Consider the following 21,284-nt stretch of genomic DNA (forward strand, 5'->3'; position numbering starts at 1 on the left):
CCCTAGGATTTCTTCAACAGTTCCAGGGTGTTCTCTAGATAAAATCTGTCAGGCAAGGCCGACAATCTCATTAAAAGTGCTTTTCCCACTCTGCTCAACATTTTTTTTTTTTTCTGTTTTCATTGCCTCTGAGTAGTTGTTTTTTTGTTTTGTTTTGTTTTTGTTTTTGTTTTGTTTTGTTTGAGGGCTTTGGTGATCAGGGTAGATGCAGAAGGTACCACCTCAATCCGGGACTGCCTGTCCTAAATGGTCACCTCCACTCTTGTGGGGGTGGGGGGGCATAGGTGTGGCAACACCTGGAGCCTGAGCAGAGGAGGCAAAGCCTTCCTCTGGTCCATCTCCACCGCCCACTTTGACATCTTTGGGGGTGACTTGGACGGCACGGCAGCTGCAGCCGGTATAAGATACCCCTGTCAGGGTAACACATGAGGAGAGCTGCAGCTGGGCCTTCTCCACGCTGAAATCTGAACAGCCATCATGCTGTTAGTTTTTAAAGGTCATGCAGGTCCAGTGCTATGCTTCCTTACCTGGTCAGGGCTTATGACATGATCCATTTCTAAAGGAGTATCTTCTGAGCTTTGGACCACTTAGTTCAGCACAGAGCCCTGAAAAGGATGGTCTTTGCAGAGGCCATGAATTCCCCTTCAGTAAGTTAAGAGCCTTTCTTTTTAGGGATTTATCCAACCTCTGCCATTGCCTGCTGACTGTCAGGAAAAAAGTCTTATAGTCTGTCAGTTGACTGTCCTACCCAGGGCAGCTTCTCAGAGGTGTAGGTGGGTCAGAAGCCACTGAGTCACAGAAGAATCGATCATTTATAACTTCCTTAGCACTAGTCGTCTGCGTGTATGGCCTCTGTGGATTGCTGGTGGTATAGTCCAGCTTGATTTTTACTACTTCTCACGAGTTTGTTGAAGAAGGCATCCTTTATTTTTCTTTCACATCATCTTCTTTACCTGGAAGGCCCTTGTTTATCCGGGAAATAGACTAGCACAGTGAGTATATCCTCTTGGCTGTTTCTAGTCCAAAGTTGAGCACAGATGTGGACACAAACAATGGTCAGGATAAAGTATATCCCTTGAGTCACAATGGTTAACTCTTTTTGTTGTTGTTGTTGTTTTTGTTTTTCAAGACAGTGTTTCTTTGTGTAGCTTTGCGCCTTTCCTGGAACTCACTTTGTAGACCAGGCTGGCCTCAAACTCACAGAGATCTGCCTGCCTCTGCCTCCCAAGTGCTGGGATTAAAGGTGTGCACCACCACCGCCCGACAATGGTTAACTCTTAAATATCTGAAGAAGAGCCAAATTAATTTTCCTAACTATTTCCTTTCCTGCTCTTTCCTATGTTGCTGATGATTGAATCCTGGCATCAAGTTTACTAGGAGGCAGGATTCAACCAGAGTCACTCAATACTTCTTTCATTTCATCATCCTGCTCAGTGTATAAAACCTCTCATCTAACTAAACAGGTCTATTTGAGTGCTTCAGAAAATGGTCTAGGGGGCTGGTGAGATGTCTCAGTGGTTAAGAAACAGTGGTAGCTCTTCCAGAGGACCTGAGTTCAGTTCCCAGCACCTACATGAGGACTCACAAACATCTGTTAACTCCACTTCCTGAATATCAACATCCCCTTCTAGCCTCCATGGATATCAGACATGTAGTATATAGATATATACAAAGGCAAACATTCATGCACATAAAATAAAACTAAATCTTAAAAAGAAAAGAAGGGAAGAAAGAAAGAAATAGCTATATGAACATATCCAGACACTCCTCACCCTTCAAGGTCAGGCCAAAGTCTACCTGCTCATATAGTTGAGGGTCTACAAGGCGTCACCATGGTAGTGCACATTCCTCTGTGTTGTTTAGTCATAAGTGTGCATCGCAATTCTCCACCTGACAGTGATAATAAGAATGCCTTTAGTGAGCTCTAAGCTGAGCTTGAATGGTCGCCCTTAAATAGAGGAGTCCCATGAATGAACCTGCTCATGTAGCTGGAGAGCCATATGTGCCTGCTATGAATTAAGATCTCCTAGACTCTGAAGCTGTTGGACAGGGATGGACATAGGATGGGAATTGAGATCTTTTGGACTCTGAAGCCTACCTTCAGCCACTATATTAAGTTTTAGCCTGGTTATAAACTTCTGGTAGACAGGAACTGGATCTTCCAATTTTACACCAATTTACTACTAAGACATAGATAGCGACTGGGCACCATTATACAGGGATTTCAACTATAAAACAGAGCTACCTAAGTTCACTGTAAAATCATACAGGCTAATAATGAACATGGAAACAGTTGTATAAATAAAGTATACCAGGCTGGAGAGATGGATCAGCCATTAAAGGCTAATGTCATAACCAAAAACATATATAAAATGTCCATAGACTATAATACTAATAAGATAGCTAATTTTTAGGTGGTATATTGCTTATTTACTATATACAGATATTTTACATTATATATAATCATTTAATTCTTACAATACCTGACAGGTAGTTATTACTATTTGATAAGTTTTGAATCCCTGGTTATTGGATATCATCTGCTGCTGATGTAATAAGCCAATCAAACTGAATTGACAAATCCAGGTTTAATGAAAAAAGCAAAGTAACTCCTAAGTCAGGAGGACAGGAGAGGAATCATGTGGCAAATATGGCTACCAGGTCTTCTTATACAGCCTGTAGGTGAAGTCTTGAGCAGCCCCAGGGAGGGCTGACTTTTGGCGGGCTTTCTCAGAAGCGGGGTTTAGAATGGGAAGAGTGAGACCAGAGCATGGAATGAGGCCCCTAGCTGGAGATCCCCAACAATATTATTATTCCATCTCACAGATGAAGAAACTGAGCCTTGGACAGATAAAGTGGTTTCTAAAAGCTAGGTAACTATTGAGTCTGTGCACTCATGTCTAGAGAGTGTCTTTTGTGGTATGTCTTGCTAAAGGAAATATTTATTAACTGTATTAAAGATCTAAGGCTACAACAGGGTATGGGCTCAGAGAGTAAATACAATGATTCCATAAGGAAGATTACGTAATGAAGAACTCTTGCCATCTGTACCTCTTCTGATCCTGGAAATGGTCCATTATTTCCATGATTTATGTAACAGGACATGTTGCAACATCCAGGTCTTACCTTGAGTCTCCAGAGAATGGCTTAGCTCGGTGTTTTCTTAACTAAAGGTTATAACCCTCTGGGAAGTCATGAAATCAATTCTGCTAGTCTGAATAACATTTAGAAATAGAAACAAGAAAAAGAAAAACAGGAAACATGGGCACACAGCTCACATGGTAAAACTAACCATTCGACTTTCAGTCTTGTTTTAGATGCACATATAATGTCTATACATGATGATCCATGCAGCAAACTGCACTTTTCTAGAAATATCTTTTTAAAAATCAAATATGTCAAAACAAGAAACACATTCTTAAAGAAGACAAGGAGGAAAATGAGAGATTTTGGATAGAACTGTGGACTTGGAGAAAAAAAGAGGATAAACTTATAAATCTTCTGAAAAGCCAAAACCAAGCTGAGTGTGTTGGTGCTAATCAGTCTGTAATTCAGCACTCAGGATGCTGAAGCACTTGAAGCCAGTCTGTGCTACATGGTGAGATCTTGCTTCATAAAGGGCCAAAATAACAGTAACAATAATACATGTTGAAAGTCGAATTTATTTATTGCGCTGTACATGAGTGTGTGTGTGTGTGTGTGTGTGTGTGTGTGTGTGTGTGTGTGTGTGGAGTGGTATAAAGCAGTTGAAGGACAGCCTGCAGAAGTCAGTTCTCTCCTTCTACTATATATGGGGCTCGGTAATCAAACTCAGGTTCCCAGACTTGGTGGGATGTGTTTTAATCTGCTGAGCCATCTTACCATCCCAATAATGAATTTTAAAAATAAAAGGAGGAGGGATTCTGGAGAGATGGTTCAGCTATTAAGAGCATTGGCAGCTCTTCCAGAGGACCTGAGTTCAATTCCCAGGAACCACATGGTGGCTCACATCCATCTGTGATGGGATTAGATACCCTCTTTGGGCATACATGCAGGTGTACAAGTCCTAGGTCTCTGTTTGGTTCAAAGTATTACATCCATCCATCCACTCATTCACCTTGGTGTCTTTGAGATAAGGTTTTGCTATATAGCCCAGGCTGGCATTTAACTCACAGCAACCCATCTGCCTTGGCTTCCCATGTGCTGGGATTATGGGTGTGCACCACCATGCCTGTGTTTTCATCTTTTAAATATTGAAATCTCATGTTAAAATGTCACTTGAATAAGGCTTTCTTACTGAAGGAAAGTCTTCTAGCCACCGGGCTAGATCCAGGACTGCTGACCCTAGCTCCAGATAGGCTCCCTAGAGTTTCTCAGACAGAACAACCTGGACCATGGCTCCATGGCTCGAGCTGAGAGAAACAGTAATTCTCCAGCCCCTCAACGCCACGAGCCCTCCAGGACCAAAGGCTGCTGGACTCTCAAGAGTCCATGACGAGACAGAATGTAAAAGTCAGCAAGCAAGGATCCCAGGCTAATGGACAGTGGCAGCAGATGGAAAAGAGAGCAGATGCTCAGAGAATGGTTGGAAACTTAGGACAAACCATGTGCTCAATGGCCAGGCATCCCTCTGGAGCTCTTACTGCCTGGGAGAGCACCCATGTTCTCTCACAGCCTACAATATCAGACACTGGGAATGACAGTTAGGGTGGCTGAATGTGTCTTTTGTAAATTGTAAAGAAATATAATATGAACCACACATAGAATTTCAAGTCTCCTACTTAACTTTTTTCTTTTTAAGGCACGTGTATGGCTCACATCTGTAATCTTGTTACTCAGAAGGCTGAGGCAGGAAGATTGCTCGTGAGTTTTAGGCCAGCCTGGGCTACTAATAGTAAGTTCTAGGACACGCACATGTGGAGGCCCAAGGACAAACTAAGCTGTCATTCCTAAGGGGTCATCCATCTTGCTTTTTGAGATAAGGTCTCTCAGTGGCTAGAGACCCCTGGAGCTCATTGATTCAGCTATGCTGGTTGGCCAGTGAGCCAGGAACCTGCCTGCCTCTGCCTTTTCAGCTCTGGGATTATAAGCATGTGACACCAGGTCCAGTTTGGTTTGGTTTTTCCCAGGTGTATCCTGGGGATGGAACTCAGGTCCTCAGGCCTGTGTAGTAGACTTTACGAACTAAGTCATCTTCCCAGGCCTTCCAGCACATCTAAACTTGGACTAGCCAATGTCAAGTGCTCTGAAACCACAGTGGTCAGTGGCTATCATGATTTACCAATACAGAACTAATCAACAAACACTTGCATTCCTAAGACCCCCAACTGCTTTTCCATCTCTACAGACCCTGCTCCTTGGGCTAGGCCTGAGGGAAAAGAAAAAGAGGGCAAAGAAAGACTTTGTAGGACGGAGCAGGAGCCTCTCACCCTGGGGTCTGGCTCAGGTCTCTTGAGAGGAACTTCCAAACCACCTGCAAAGGCCTATAATCTCTTTCCTAAAAAAAATCTTCTAAGCAAAATTATGAACCGTATTTATAGTAAAAACATATGGCTTTATCTGCTGTGGATTATGGCTAAGAAGAATGCTTTCAACCTTTAGAAATGTTACTATGTTTGCAAAGTTATTTTTAAGTTGTGTTTTGCACTCTCGTGTGTGCGCAGTGTGTGTGAGGAGGTCAGAGGACAATTGTGACAGTCGGCTCTCTCTTTCCACCATGTGGGTCCCAGAATTGAACTCAGGTCGCAGGCTTGGCACAGCACCTTTGCTAACCCATCTCTCCAGCCTCCTATGTTTCACAATGTACCTCATAAAGCATCTTAAAATCTCATTTACTAAAGAAAAGTTCTTTAGATAAATAAGTGTAACAAAAAATAATTTTAAAACAAGCAGCAGAAAAACTAAATGTAACAAAATAAGATGGTTTAATCTTTAAAACCCCTGAACAATGTAACTCTAACGGCCATCAAAACCATATGTGTGTATGTAATGTATGTATGTATGTATGTATGTATGTATGTATGTATGTATGTATGTTATATGTATGTATACCTTGTCACTTTGGGTTTGTACAACCACCTTTTCTTTTTTTCTTTTTTTTTTCCCCAGAGTTGAGGACCGAACCCAGGGCCTTGCGCTTGCTAGGCAAGCACTCTACCACTGAGCTAAATCCCCAACCCCCACCTTTTCTTAAGACTGGGGCATTCTTTCAAACCTCTTCCTGCTCTCTCTCTCTAAAACACTTAAATCTCAACATGTATGTTATTTATTTTGAGATCGAGTCTCGCTATGTAGCTCAGGCTGTCCCAGAACTCACTATGTAGACCAGGCTGGCCTCATACTCACAGAGACCTGGCTGCCTCTGCTTGTTAAGTTCTAGGATGAAAGGCGTGTGCCACTATACCTACGCCAGCATGTATTATTTTTGTTCTTCATAAATCCCACACTTTACCTAATAAACACTGACTTTGCTTCACACTAACTGGTCCTGAAATTATTTCCTGATGTGAGTCAGGACCAGGCGCTCCCCTCAGTTCTAAAGAGAATTCAGCTGTACAGCAGGCAGTACTAGCGAGCCGACCTCCCTTGGCAGCCTCTTCGGGTATTCCTCGGCCCTGTCACACACATCTTCTTCTTCCCAGCAGCGGGATCTGGATCCAGGCATTTTCGGTCGCTTCTCAGCTCTTGGCTGTGATCCAGCATGGTATTTGGACATTTGAAGCTGAATGTCTTCTCAAAGCTTATCTAAAATATCTACATAATCTTCTTCCTAAAATAAACTATGAGTCTACCTATTTTTATCAGTGACCTAAGTTCAAAACCCCCAAATCAAATTCTTCCATTTCCTTTATTCTGCCAGTTTCTCTTTATTCTTCCTCCACAGTCTTCCCCACTGGCTGTTTCCTGCTGCTCATCTGTCCAGGATACTATCAGCAAATATAGAATCTAGTGTCGTCCCTCCCCAGAGACTCTGTGGTGCCTGAATGTCAGCTCTGAATCCAGCACCACAGGCAACCTTGCTCCTACTCCACTCTGTCCTACATCATCATTCCAACCTTACTGGAGATAAGAATCTGGGGGTCAGATTCATTGATCTCCTGGAAGAGCCTTAAAAAAAAAAAAGAAAAGTAGACAATCTTATTTAGCATCTCCTGAAAATGCCTTATGCATCCTCATCTGTGGTTTGTTTTTGTTGTTGTTTTTTTCCAGAGCTGAGGACCGAACCCAGGGCCTTGCGCTTGCTAGGCAAACGCTCAATCAGTGAGCTAAATCCCCAATTCCTCATCTGTGTTTTATATTTCTACCCAGTCAGGATGCCCTTACTCCAGCTATGCCATATATTTCAAAAACTACTTTGTGGGTGTGTGTGTGTGGAAACAGTCTCATTCCATAGCTCTAGCTGGCCTGGTACTTGCTAACTAGACACTTGCCTCAGAGATCCACCTGCCTCTACCTCCTGAATGCTGGGATTGAAGACCTGTACCACAACACTCAGCTCTCAACAAATACTTCTGTGTTAGGCACTGCCCCAAGTACTGAATAATCCTAATAAATAATCCTACTTTCAGGTTTTCCCAATTTGAGAAATCTTCCTAGCTGGGCATGGTAGCTTACCCTGTAATCCCAACACTTAGGAGGTGGGAGCAAGAAAGTCAAGGGGTCAAGGTCACATCCTCCTCTGCTATAGGGTAAACCCAAGGCCTGCCTGAGATATATGAAACTCTCAAAACAATTAAAAAAAAATAGTCCCTTTCCTATCCATACAGAAACAGTTTCTTATTACTAAGTTGGTTTGTTTTTATTTTTGTTTTTTTACAATTTGATTAATTTATTTTACATCCGGACCACAGTTTCCCCTCCCCCTCTTCTCCCATTGCCTTCCCTCCAGCTGTTTCTTATAAGGCAGTCTGTAACACTCAGCACTTAGAACTTGAAGCATTGTGTTGCAATTATTAGCCTTTTCATAAACACCCATCTTCCCAAATAGCACGGTATTCTTCAAAGCATGAAACGGGGTCATGCTGAGAAGCAAAGGGTCCTGAATGTGCACTTGACAAGTACCTGTGAAGAGGGAACTATGTAAAGAGGGAAGGCCTGTGGGGCACCAGGAGCTCTAACCCAGTGGCTGAGGCCTATAATATAAACTACTAAAGAGGTTGAGGCAGAAGGGTGGTAAGTTCAACCACCAGGGCCACAGAGAAGAGGGTCCCACTTAGAAAAGGGCCTGTTCCCCTGGCACCATCAGTAGACTGGCCAGGCAGGGTCAGGGGCCTGCAAGGATGCCAAGGCTGCTGCAGGATGTATTAGGGGACTTCCACGTTCCATTTGCAAAGAAGTTCAGAATGCAACATGTGACACAGGCTTTTGGACTTCTACAACCTAAATTAGATTATCAACTTAAAAAAAAGAAATCCTTCCTCAACGAGTGTGGTGATGCACACTTTAGTCTAAGCGCTCAGAAGGCAGAGGCAGGTGAATCTCTTGAGTTTGAGGCCAGCCTGGGCTACACAGAGAGTTCCAGGGCTACAAAGAGGGGCTCCGACTCAGAAAACAAAAACATACAATAAAACCTCCCTTTGTCATAATAAGAAAAATACATCTAACAAACATATACAGTATCAGATTTAAAAGTGAAAATTGGGCCAGTGATACGGTTCAGTGGGTGGAGGTTCTCGCCGCTAAGCCTGATCCGAGTTGGATCTTCAGAACCTACATGGTAGACGAGGAGAAAAGACCCCCGAAAGTTGTCCTCTGGCCCCCATCTGTACTCTACGGCACGTGCTTCCCAAATAAATAAATAAATGTTGGGGGGGGGGAACTCACCACATGTTGTGCTCAAAAACTTTGGCTGGATCCGTTAAAATCCTTGACCCCAGGGGGGCCACTGGGTGGGCACCACTCTGGCATCTGTGTGGTACCTTCCCTTGCCTCAGATGACAAACATAATTTCTCCAAATCATATTCATCCTAAACAGGACCTGCAAAGTGACAAGCAGTTAACTAATTAGTCAACAAGGATTAAAACAGTTTGCCAAAACCAAGCAAAGACACAACAGAAAAAGAAAGCTACAGATGAATTTCTTTGACGAACATAAATGTAAAAATTCTCAACAAAATAGTTGCAAACCAAATTTAGAGAAGCAATAAGAAGATTACATTATGACCAAGTGGGTTTCATCCCAAAAAGGCAAGTTTGGTTCAACATATGTAAAACAATAAATGTAATACAGCATATAAATAAACTTAAGGACAGAAACCACAAAATTCTTTCACTTGATGCTGAAAAGGCATTTGACAAATTCCAACATGTGTTCATGAGAAAAATTCTGGAGATTTCAGAAATAGAAGAACATGCACAAAGTAATAAAGGCTATCTATAGCCAACATTATGGTAAATGGAGACAAGCTGAGAGCATTTCCTCCAGAGTCAGAGACAGGACAAGGATAAGCACTCTCCCTCTCTGATTTGGTAGAGTGTTTGAAGTCTTAGCTGTAGCAATTCCACAAGACAAAGGCATACAACAGATAACAACAGGAAAGAAAGAAGTCAAACTACCCCTATTAGCAGACAACATGGTTCTTTACTTAAAAGGCCCTATTGAGTCCCCTAGAAAACTCTTAGGCCTAATAAACTCCTACAATAAAGTTGCAGGATACAAAAACCAATATTTAAAACAAACAAACAAACAAAAAAAAACAACTTGACATATCACAAAAATGTACTCTCAGAGAAAGAAACTAGGAAAATATACCATTAAAAATTCCCCCCAGATTAAGTATTTAGGAATATGTCTAACTCAAAAAAGAAAAGGTCTGCTGCAGATCTACTTTTGAAAAAGGAAGTCACAGAGATACTAGATGACAGAAAAACCTCCCATGCTCCTCTATCAGCAGTTAATATGTGTATACTTTTAAGAATGGTCAATAATACTGTTGCAAATACATTTCCCCATACAACATGTGTGTTTCAATTCTAGCTTAAGAGGTGATTCATTAGTTGGAGCTGATGTTGATAATTTAAGTTGGCAATTGCTGTGGATATCGCTCTGTACAAATAAAATGCTGATTGGCCAGTGGCCAGGCAGGAAGTATAGGCGGGACAAGAGAGAAGAGGATTCTAGGAAGTAGAGGCTGGGGAGAGACACCGCCAGCCGCCGCCATGAAAAGCAACATGTAAAGACACTGGTAAGCCACAAGCCATGTGGCAAAGTATAGACTAACAGAAATGGGTTAATTTAAGATAGAAAAGGTAGATAACAAGCAGCCTGCCACAGCCATACAGTTTGTAAACAATGTAAGTTTCTGTGTGCTTTCTTGGTTGGGTCTGAGCGACTGTGGGACTGGCGGGTAAGAGAGATTTGTCCTGACTGGGCCAGGCAGGAAAACTCTAACTACAGGCAATTTAAGTTTTTTCTTTTTTCTTTTTTCTTTTTTTTAATTTATTTTTTTAAAGATTTATTTATTTATTATGTATACAGTGCTTTGTCTGCACATATTCCTGCAGGCCAGAAGAGGGCACCAAATCTCATTACAGATGGTTGTGAGCCACCATGTGGGTGCTGGGAATTGAACTCAGGACCTCTGGAAGAGCAGCCAGTGCTCTTAACCTCTGAGCCATGTCTCCAGCCCAGCAATTTAAGTTTTAAAGGCTATGCCATCTCACGTATATTCTGGTGAGCACGTCACTCTCACATCTTTATGGAAAAGTGTTCAAAAGACACCTCAGTGTACAGTGTGCTGCTGTTTGGCGGTCCAGTTGCTCCTCACAGCACTCAGCCTACTGCTGTGACCAGCCCACAGAAACAGCACTAGGTAACATGTGTGTAACAGGCACCAAGGTGATCAGGGGTGCCGTTAGTCGTAAGACCACAATGCAGTGAACACCCTATCTACCCTGCTGACAATGAGCTCCGGAATGTCAAAACCATCTCATACTTTCACAACAATTCTCAAGGGCTCTGCTGCTGGGGTGTAGTCAGGCAGAAGAGACTGGCCAGCTCCAGGGAGCAGCAGCCAGTGCTGGCCCTGGCTCGCTCTTGGTTTGTTTCGCCTTGACCCTCACGAGTCTTTGTTCTTAATACAGCTAGCACTCCACACAACACCAGTACAACTCTACCTACAAAACTATCTTTAGACCTTTCCGCATTGAATATATTCATAAAATGTTCTGTATGCCAAAGAGCAGAAACTGATTACACCCACCAAGACAGGTAATTCATGCTCAAAAGTGCAAAATGTTACAAACTATGCTTCCCACCCAGGAAAGTCAAGTCTAAATGTGACTACCACCCTTCCAATGATCATGTGACACTAACTGCTGTTCAGAAACGGCAAAGGCAAAGTTTCTCTCATTGTAAATGACCACACGCAAAAAGACACAACCAGATTGGCTATAAGCAAAATGTCAGGAGTGTGTGCCTGCCTTGCAGGCTGCTGGCTGGCGGACGGAGGTCTGCATGGCCAGGGCCTGAGCATGTGGCGCTTTCCTTGTTTAGGTAGCTGCTTCTTTAATTAACCACACAGACATCCAGTTCTTTCATTTCTTTATCATATTTAATAGCCACATCTGGTGCTGCACTGCTACTTATCTTCTAAATGAAAAAAATCTAATAAATCTAACAGAAACATAAAAATGTTTTAAATACATAATTTTAATGTATTTAAACTTCTCAACCTAAGTTGCCAGCTTCTAGAAGCAGAGCCCTGCTATTTGTGGATTGTTCAACTGAATGCATAAAAACGGTACTTACTTGACATGAAGGAATGAAAAGACCTCATAGATACTGAATGGATTTTATAGACAATTCTTTACTCATTTATTTATGCGATAAATAACTTTGAAAAACAACTTACCTATAATAAGTTTCTAACACATCACAAATAAAGAAAAAAAAAACCTAAGCAGGCCTGAACGTATGAAATGAGTCTATAATTTAAATAAAAACAAGATCATGATGACTAACACACACACACACACACACACACACACACACACACACACGCACATATATGTAAAGAATAAATCAGAAAATGCAAGTGTTGGCAAGGATATGAGGAACCTGGAAACCTTACACACTGCCGATCGGATGTAAAATGATGCAGCTGCTATGGAAACAGCAGAGTGAACTTCCCAAAAATTAGACCCAGAGCCAGGGATTCCATATTTGGGTATATATGCAGAAGGAGTGAAAGCAGAGGGGACCTGAAAAGACGTCTGTGTGCTCAGATTCACGGCGGCACTGTCGACAGACAACCAAGTAGTCTGAAGTGGTCTCTGAAGGAGGAATAAGAAATACCCAGCACTGTATTTTGACACAGACTACACTACGGTCAGATCTTAAAAACAATTAAGGGAAACAGGACAGTCACAAGGCACACGCGCCGTACCGTGCCTCTTACAAGAAGGAAGCTAGTCAGATATGGTGGCACATGCCTAGAATCCCAGCATTTGGGAGGCTGGTTAAGAGTAGCAAAGGTTTATGGAAAGCCTGGTGAAACTGTCTCAAAAAGCAAAGTAAAACAAAACCCATGTCCCCAACAGACAAATGCATACAGAAATCAAAACAGAACAAGATAGACTGAGAAAGCAGTACAGTTTCCTTGAGGAAGATGAAACATGATAGAGATGGTGCTGGTAATACTTGTACAACATGAATGCCTAATGCCTGTAAACCACACTCTTAAGAAGGATTAAAATGGTAAATCTTCTTTTAGGTATATTGTCCCACAATGAAAAACAAACAGCTTTCCTACGAAGAGAGCTGAAGGCCCACGCATCCTCACTAGTGAACACTAAACATTTAAGAAAAAAAAAAACAAAAACCAAAAAATAATACCAACAGTATAAAACCCTACAGCAGATGAGAACACTTCTCAGCTCCTCTTCTGAGACAGGCATCACTGGGAGAATTAAAATGAGTCTGTATGAAAAAAAGGCTTGAACATGGCCACATCATTATGGTACAATTTTCCCACTGATGGTGCTTCCCATTAGATTTTTCAGGTTACAAAGAATTTGCTAGGAATAAAATTTGAGGATATCTAAGAGGGAAAGCCTAGGCGAGCGTTTCCTGAGCATTTCTTATTATACTTTAATTGCTGAGGCTGATATAGTCATGAGCTGCATAGCAATATGCCGGCTAAAGACAAACTGCATATAGTGGTTTCTCTAAGATTACAGTGGAAAAAAATCCCCACCACCTAGCATTTTACCACACCTTCCCTATGTGTAGACAGACAGACTGGGGCATTGCAGTAGTCATGGTAGTGGTGCAGGAACATTGTTCATAGGTTTATTATCTAGCAGGAGCAGCTACAACATACAGTTTAGGCATAAGGGGCGGCTGTAGCATCTACACTGGTAGCACTCTATCATGTGCACATAATAACCAACATCTACTGACATGTTTCTCAGAAGGTATCCCCATCGTTAATGAACTGTATTTAGTTGGTGACGCTCCAGAGCAAAGAAATTAAGCAACAAGACCTCCACACGGCCTGGTTACCTATTTTGAGCTCTGTTTACTTTCGCAGCTGGAAATGTGGTTGCAACCCTTCACTTAGCTCAAACGCGTGTGCCACATCAAATTCTAGCCCGTATCACCAAGTGGTATTTCTTTTCCTTCTTCTAGCCCATTTTCAGCTCAGCTGCATCCTGCAGCTGAAAACGGGCTGAAGCGGTCATTAAGGATCAGAAACCCAGGAGGGAGAGAATGCTCACACAAGCATCAGATTGACATGTCACCACCAATCGCACTGACTACGCTACCAAGGTCACAGAGGTGTACTGTGATTAGCCAGCAGGTTCCTGACCGCTCTAGGTGCACTGTGATTAGCCAGCAGGTTCCTGGCCGCTCTAGGTGTACTGTATTAGCCAGCAGGTTCCTGACCGCTCTAGGTGTACTGTGATTAGCCAGCAGGTTCCTGACCGCTCTAGGTGTACTGTGATTAGCCAGCAGGTTCCTGACCGCTCTAGGTGCACTGTGATTAGCCAGCAGGTTCCTGGCCGCTCTAGGTGTACTGTGATTAGCCAGCAGGTTCCTGGCCGCTCTAGGTGTACTGTATTAGCCAGCAGGTTCCTGGCCGCTCTAGGTGCACTGTGATTAGCCAGCAGGTTCCTGGCCGCTCTAGGTGTACTGTGATTAGCCAGCAGGTTCCTGGCCGCTCTAGGTGTACTGTATTAGCCAGCAGGTTCCTGGCCGCTCTAGGTGTAGGCGGGTGTGAGCTTGAGTGAGAACGCCCCCACAGGTTCACAGATCTGAGCGCTCATCACTGGAGACAGGCACTATCTGCCAGGATTAGGAGGGGTGGCTTTATTGGAGGAAGTGTGTCACTGGGGGTGGACTTTGAGCCTTCGAAAGCCCATGCCAAGCCCAGAGTCTCTCTCTTCCTGCTGCCTGTCCATCTGGATGTAGAGCTCCCAGCTACCTCTCCAGCACCATGTCTGCCTGCAGGCTGCCATACCCCCACCATGATGATGGACTAACCTGCTGAAACTGTAAGCAAGCCCCAATTAAATGTTCTCCTTTATAAGAGTTGCCTTAGTCATACTGTCTCTTCATAGCAATAGAACACTAAGACAGTAAGTATCTGCCTACTTTAGAATTTGAGGGGGGAAAACCCAATACATGAAATGGCTTGGATCAAGTAAAAAGTATGACAAGCTGAGGACAAGATGGTTTTGATACCCACTGGCCAGTAGCCAGCTGCTAGGCCAACCACCACCATCATCGCATTGAACTTAGTTACAGAAGCAGCAGCCCTGACCGGAAAGGGTAGCTTGTGGGAAACAGCTTGCTCCAACTCACTGCTTCTGCCAAATGCCTTGGCCTCTGCTAAAATGTACCCCCCTTTCAGTAATTCCTACAACTGCAGACCCATACCAACTACAGCACAGTCTACTGGAATTGGTAAAATGTACATAATACACATAAAAATGCTTCCCATGGTGTGTGTGTGTGTGTGTGTGTGCGCGCGCGCACCTGTGTCCATGCACACTCACACGAAGGATAGAGGAGAACACTGGGTGTCTCTATCATTCTCGAGTCAGCTTCTCAAACCCCAAAACCTGGTTTGCCGGCTGCCCAGCAGACTCCTGGAATCCCTGTCTCTCTCTCAACAATAGAGCTCCAGGCACACACGGCATGCCTGGCTTTTCATGTGGGTGCTTAAGGATTCACACAGATACTTAAGCTTGCAATGCAAGTGCTCCTGCCCCCGTGGCCATCTCACTTGTTTTTCTGAGGCAAGGTCTCTGTCTGGCCAGTGAATCCCAGCGATCTACCTGTCACCACCTCTGCACACGCCACCACACCAAGGTTTCTTTGACATGAATGCTTAGAAGTGAACTCAGGTCCTCATGCTTATGTGACAAGCACTTTAGTGACAGAGCCATCTTCCCCACCCACTTTATTTAGTTTTTAGTTTTTCGAGACAGGGTTTCTCTGTGTAACAGTCCCGGCTGTCCTTGAACTCACTCTGCAGACCACGCTGTCCTTGAACTCACAGAGATCCACCTGCCTCTTCTCCTGAATGCTGAGGCTCCAACTTTATTGTTGTTGTGCTGAGGACACTGGGTACAAAGCGGAAAGCCAGGGCCTAAGCCCTTCCTCCACTGCATTTCCTCTAGAAGTTTATAACACTGAATACACTAGGCAACCCAGGGAATAACACTAAGTAAGTAGTCTGTATGTGTTCAGTGCAGATACAGTCCCCATCCAAAATTTGTTTGTTTTGTTTTTTGGTGTGGTGTTAGAGATTGAACCAAGGGCTTCACACATTCTAGGCAATTGCTCCACTACTGAATCTTAGCCCCTCCCTGATCCCCACCACCCTTTAAAAACTCTTTCTGTGAGGCCCCATAGGTTACTCAGGCTAGACTTAAAGCCAGTCTGTAGTCCAGGCAATCCTTGAACTCCACATCCTCCATGAACCTCCTGGACGACCAGGCCAAGCTCCAAATATTTTTAAAGATTTATTTATTATGTATACAGTGTTCTGCCTGCATGTATGCCTGTGGGTCAGAAGAGAGCAACAGATCTCATCATAGATGGTTGTGAGCCACCATGTCATTTCTGGGAATTGAACCCAGGTCCTCTGGAAGAACAGCCAACATATTTTTAATCACAATTACTTGTAACCTCCATTTTCATCAAAGAGTATTATTTTAGGGGCAAAAATCTATGAAGGACAAAGGAAGCTCTTTGGAGTAACAAATTAAATACAGCCATGTGTGCCGACTAGGGACTGAGGAGATCCTGATTCCAATGCAAGCAGTCTAACTATAGAAGCCATGTTCTACCCTCTCTCCCTCCCTCTCCCTGCTCTGCCCTTTTTTGTTGGGACAGCCTTGATATCTCTATCTATCTATAGCTATATGTTTGTGTGTGTACATATATGTAGATGTCGATACACACAGAGACAGAGAGAGAGAGAGAGAGAGAGAGAGAGAGAGACTCATTGCCTACTACTTTTAAAACCCACATATACCAAAGGAACGCCAGTAGCGATTCTTGAGTTTCCACCCAGTTGCCAACTGTTTGCAGCTGACTTAAGGAGGACCTTCTCTCCCTCTCCTCATGTCTCTGTAGCTTCTCAACAAAGAATGCAGCCCGGAGTCCCCAGCCCAGAGAGAAGAGTTTTGGGTTTTTGCTGTTGGTCTTTGTTTGTTTGTTTGTCTTCAGTGCTCAGACCTCAAGAGACTCCATCACGGAAAGAAAGGACATTTTACCCCAGGTTCTTCCAGGAGCGAGCAGCACAGCTGGGCAGTGGCGGAAGGAAGAGGTCTTAACTTCCCTGCTTTGAAGCTTGATCCTAATTTAGAGAGACTTCAGTGCTGAGAGGAACTCCAAGGAAACAGAGCAAGAAATCCGCCTGTGAGAAACTCTTAAGAACCACCCTGGAGCACTGTGCTGGCTCCAGGCAGAACCTATTTGTAAGACTCCCCAAGAATGATTCCCACTAGTCTCAGCTCCTTGAAACCCAAGTGGGGGGAGAATCGTGCTAATCACGTGCTAAATGTCTGCCCACCACTTAAAAGTTAACTCCCTTTCAGAGTGGCCGGGGTTCCGAACCTCTTAAATAAACAGATTTCCTCTGTAACTGTGTAGCTTTCTTCTCAGCTGGGAAGCTGGTAGAACAGTTTCATTCCAAGGCATAACCCTCATCTAGACAGAGCTGCAGGGAACGGCACCCGAGAGGCTGGCATTAATGAGAGGGAATTAAAGTGCTATTGTTGCACTATTGGAGAGTAGAGGCGTCAGGTAAGAAACACTTAAGTATCACCACACTAAGGCGGAAACTGAAGCTTCAATTAACCCTGGCAATTTCCGAGAACTCCGAGGGTGACCATCTGAAGGCAGCCGGCTCCGCAACTCACACATCTTGTTTTAATCTTTCTTTGCATGATTATAATTTCGGGGATAACTGAGGTTATTAGCAGGAAGAGAACAACAACAATAATTACAGTAAGTGCTTGCAGAGTACTTTGCTCATGCTATGACGTCAGTCAGCCTCAGCTTCGAAATGGGAATCTCATGGTTAGTGTTTGCTCTCCAGGGCTGTCCTGGGAGGTGGCATGCCTTTTCCCACAAAAAGGGAAGCTGCTAGAACTCGGCAAGACTAAGTTAGGGATTTCAGGAAAGCCCACCAATCCAAAATATCTGAAGGGGTTACTATTTTAATCACTCTGGGAGTGCCATTATAATACATTATGCTGGCTCAGAATAAAGCTGGTTTAAACTCACCCAACTGCCATTTTACATGTCCATGCTACAGGAACATTTGGAAGTGTTAGCCAGTTTGGTGGGCTGATAAATGGTCCTAACGCACATGCATGCTCATCTATTAGCAGCCATTACAAGTGTGATAAAAGCTCACGTGGACAAGATCCTGAAGCCCTGCCCTGCTTTCCGATACCCTGTAGAGGTTTCTATCTTCAGGTAGACTAGATAGCAGGAGACATTTGTATCCATATGCACCATTTACTTGGTTATGTTTGGGCTGCCCTTACCAATAAGACTGTCCTAGCAGCCAGGCGGTAGTGGCCACACCTTTAATCTCAGCACTTGGGAGGCAGAGGCCAGCGGATCTCTGTGAGTTCAAGGCCAGCCTGAACTACAGAGTGAGTTCCAGGAAAGGCACAAAGCTACATAGAGAAACCCTGTCTTGAAAAACAAAACAAAAAACAAAGAAAAAAGAAAAAAGAAAGACTGTCCTAGCTGAGAATAGAACATTATAAAATTTCCAGTGATAAATGCACATTAGAGCTTAAAAAACAAAAACAAAAACCAAACTTGAACTATAGCCTCAATGAATAGAAGTGTCCAAATGGATGTATTTCTACAAGTTTAAAGTAAGGCGAGAGTTACACAGACAGCTGCTCTAACACTGTGAAAGGTCTATTTTAAAGAATACAATTGCTGTGTATGGGGGCTCACATTCAGAATCCCAGCACTCAGAAGGCTGAGGCAGGAGGATTCCAAGTTTGAGACCAGCCTGGGCTACACAACAAGTTCCAGGGCAGCCTGGGCTACACAAGGGAGACCCCATCAAAACAAAGCAGAATGCTATATAATTTAGACAACAGTGTAGGAGAAGCAAGTGTAACACAGTACCAGAGCACAGAAGAATGAGTGAGTTGGGTAACCAGTTGCCTGTGTCTCAGCGGACTGCTGGACACTTCTGGTCTATGTGTTGAGCAACAAAGAACGAGTAGGGGGCGGAGAAGATGGCTCAGCGGTTAAAAGACTTGCTGTGTAGGCCTGAGGACAGGCGTTCAGATGCCCAGAGCCCAGAGTGAAGGCGGCAGCTTCCCTAGGGCTCCAGCCTCAGAAGGTGGAGCTGTATTAGCCTATTTATTTTCCCTACTCATAACTGCCTTGAGCTTGACTCTATACTATGCTCTGCTAAGGCCAAGCCCATTCATATACAACGTGAGTGGTCTCAGCATTCTACTTCCCAGTAGAGGCCTGACCCCCTGAAATCACGTGAGCAGTCTTTACTGGCCACATTTCTGTCGGCATCCTGTTGGCAGTCCAAACTCCCAGAGCAAGCTCTACTGAGACCAACCATATTGGTGAGCTCTGAGTTTGACTGAGAGACCCTTCCTCATTGAATAAAACCTAACTGGGATTGGCTCCTGACATCAGCCTCTTGCCTCTCCATGCATGTGTACACACATGTGCTCACACATATGCAAGCATGCACACACACATGTATATCACATATACACAATATGTAACAATAGAAAATAAAAGTAAGAGATAACCAGGGAGATGAAGGTAAAAGCCAAGGCACTTCAGGTAAGGATTGGCATGCAAAAGCAAAAAGAGAGAAGGAAAGAGAAAGGAGGAGAGAAGGAAGGAAGGAGAAAAAAGAAAAGACGGCTGGTGAAACCAGATCAGTAGGTAAAGGCACCTACCACCAAGCCTGAACCCCGTGTTCAATCCCTGGGCCCTACTTGGTGGAAGAAGAGAACCCACTCCTGTGGGTTGTCCTCTGACCTCCGCACACAGGGACCTGGCCTATGAATGCCCCTAACAGACACACCAAAGTGCTATGGAACAGTGTTGACTGGGTGTCTGAAAAGGAAGGCGAGGAAGTATAGCAAAAAGCAGTCCCATTTCAAAATGACACACTGTTCTTTAAAAAGAAAGAATGAGAAGAAAGGAGGTGTGAAGGCACATGGAATATTAGGGAATTAAAGAGTCACTGGGAAAAGGGTGCTAACTCTAGTGACTCTGGATGAGTAGAACCTGCAGGACTATAGACAACAGGCAGTATAGTTCTCGGTGTGGTAGCTGGGAAAGCTCACCAGCCTGAAAGCACCACAAGTGAACCGGGATTCAGCAGCTGATGAACAGATGGTAAATGGCAGAAACCAAGCTTCTCTCATTGGAGTGGGAGGTCAGAGACAAGGAAGGGGAGAAGGTGCCCTGCTTCCAACAGTCCCAGATTAGAACAGAGGTCATCACCATGAGGTCCTGTTTAGTTTAATATAAACAGATGTAAATATAAATAAGACATCTGTAGATGTTTGCACATGGTAACTGTCTGTCTTCATCATCAAGTGTACTGCATTTGGAATCAGCTACGAGACACACCTCTGGGCATGCTGTCAGTGAGGGTGTCTCCAAAGCAGCTTAACAGAGAACGGAGAGCCACCCTGGATGTAAGTGGCACCGTTCTGCTGACTGGACACCTAGATGGAGTAAAGGGGAAGAAGAGCAGCATGATGAGCAGTGGCACTACCCTCTCTGCTTCAACGCCACCCACTAGCTCAAGTTCCCATCACCATGCTTTCGCCACCCTGATAGACTGCAACCCTCAAACCACGTGTCTGAATAAACTGTTTCTTAGATTGCCTGAGTCAGGTATTTTGCATAGCAACAGGCAAAGGTAACGAATACAGAAAACTGTTATCAAGTTGGATGTCACCGGGATGAACCTGACCATGTGGTTCATAGGCTTTGGAACTGGTTTGAAGGAAGAATGTGAAGCTAGACAAGTCCTAGAGTCTCTTAAGCAGAATTGAACAGGCATTCTGGACGAGTTTGGAAGAGCAACAGTAAAGAATGTGCTCATGAGCTTTCAGAGGGTTCAGGACTCTATTGGGAACCAGAATGGCAAGACATCACTCAAGTTCTTCAGAATGGGCTTTGGCCTTAGCACAGCATGCTAGCTGAAGCTAGCTTGAATGAACACATTCAAGCTGAAGCCAAGTACAAGTAAGGAAAACTAGTATGGTGATAAGGAGCTCTGTCCCATGGTTACAGAGCTGGATTGCCCCTTGAACCAATCCCCTGTCTCCCCCACCTCCACCTGTGGTGGAATTGTGTTCCCTGAAATATTGTGTGTTCCCCGAAATAAACTTATCTGGGGTCAGAGAGCAGACAGCCACTAGAACAAAGCCAAAAATGGTGGCTAGAAAATGGGTCAGAGGAAGCCAGAGAAGAAGTTGGGCAGTGGTGGTGTACGCCTTTAATCCCAGCACTGGGAGGCAGAGCCAGGTGGATCTCTGTGTGTTCAAGGCCACTTTAGAAACAGCTAAGCATGGTGACCCACGCCTTTAATCCCAGAAACCCAGCCTTTAACCCCAGGGAGTAATGCAGAAGGTAGAAAAATAAATAAGATGTGAAAACCAGGCACCAGAGTCAGTTAGACATTCAGTTAGTAAAGTATTTTGGCTGGTTTAGCATTCAGGCTTTGGAGCAGCACAGTTCAGCTGAGAGCCATTGGGATGAGGACACAGAAGCTTCCAGCCTGAGGAAACTGTGGCTTGTTCTGCTTCTCTGATCTTCCAGCAT

At 44.0% G+C, this 21,284-nt stretch overlaps 1 protein-coding gene across 3 annotated transcripts in view; it reads right to left on the reverse strand.

Moving 5' to 3' along the window:
* Positions 1–21,284, reverse strand: part of Mettl8 (methyltransferase like 8) — a 90,800-nt gene that overhangs the window by 42,583 nt on the left and 26,933 nt on the right. For all 3 annotated transcript variants that reach the window (XM_036186121.1, XM_036186119.1, XM_036186120.1), the window contains exon 3: positions 8,803–8,957. In XM_036186121.1, coding sequence (XP_036042014.1) covers positions 8,803–8,957 — 155 coding nt within the window. The remainder of the gene's footprint in view (positions 1–8,802; positions 8,958–21,284) is intronic.

This window comes from Onychomys torridus, chromosome 4, assembly GCF_903995425.1.
Source record: "Onychomys torridus chromosome 4, mOncTor1.1, whole genome shotgun sequence".
Lineage (NCBI taxonomy): Eukaryota > Metazoa > Chordata > Mammalia > Rodentia > Cricetidae > Onychomys > Onychomys torridus.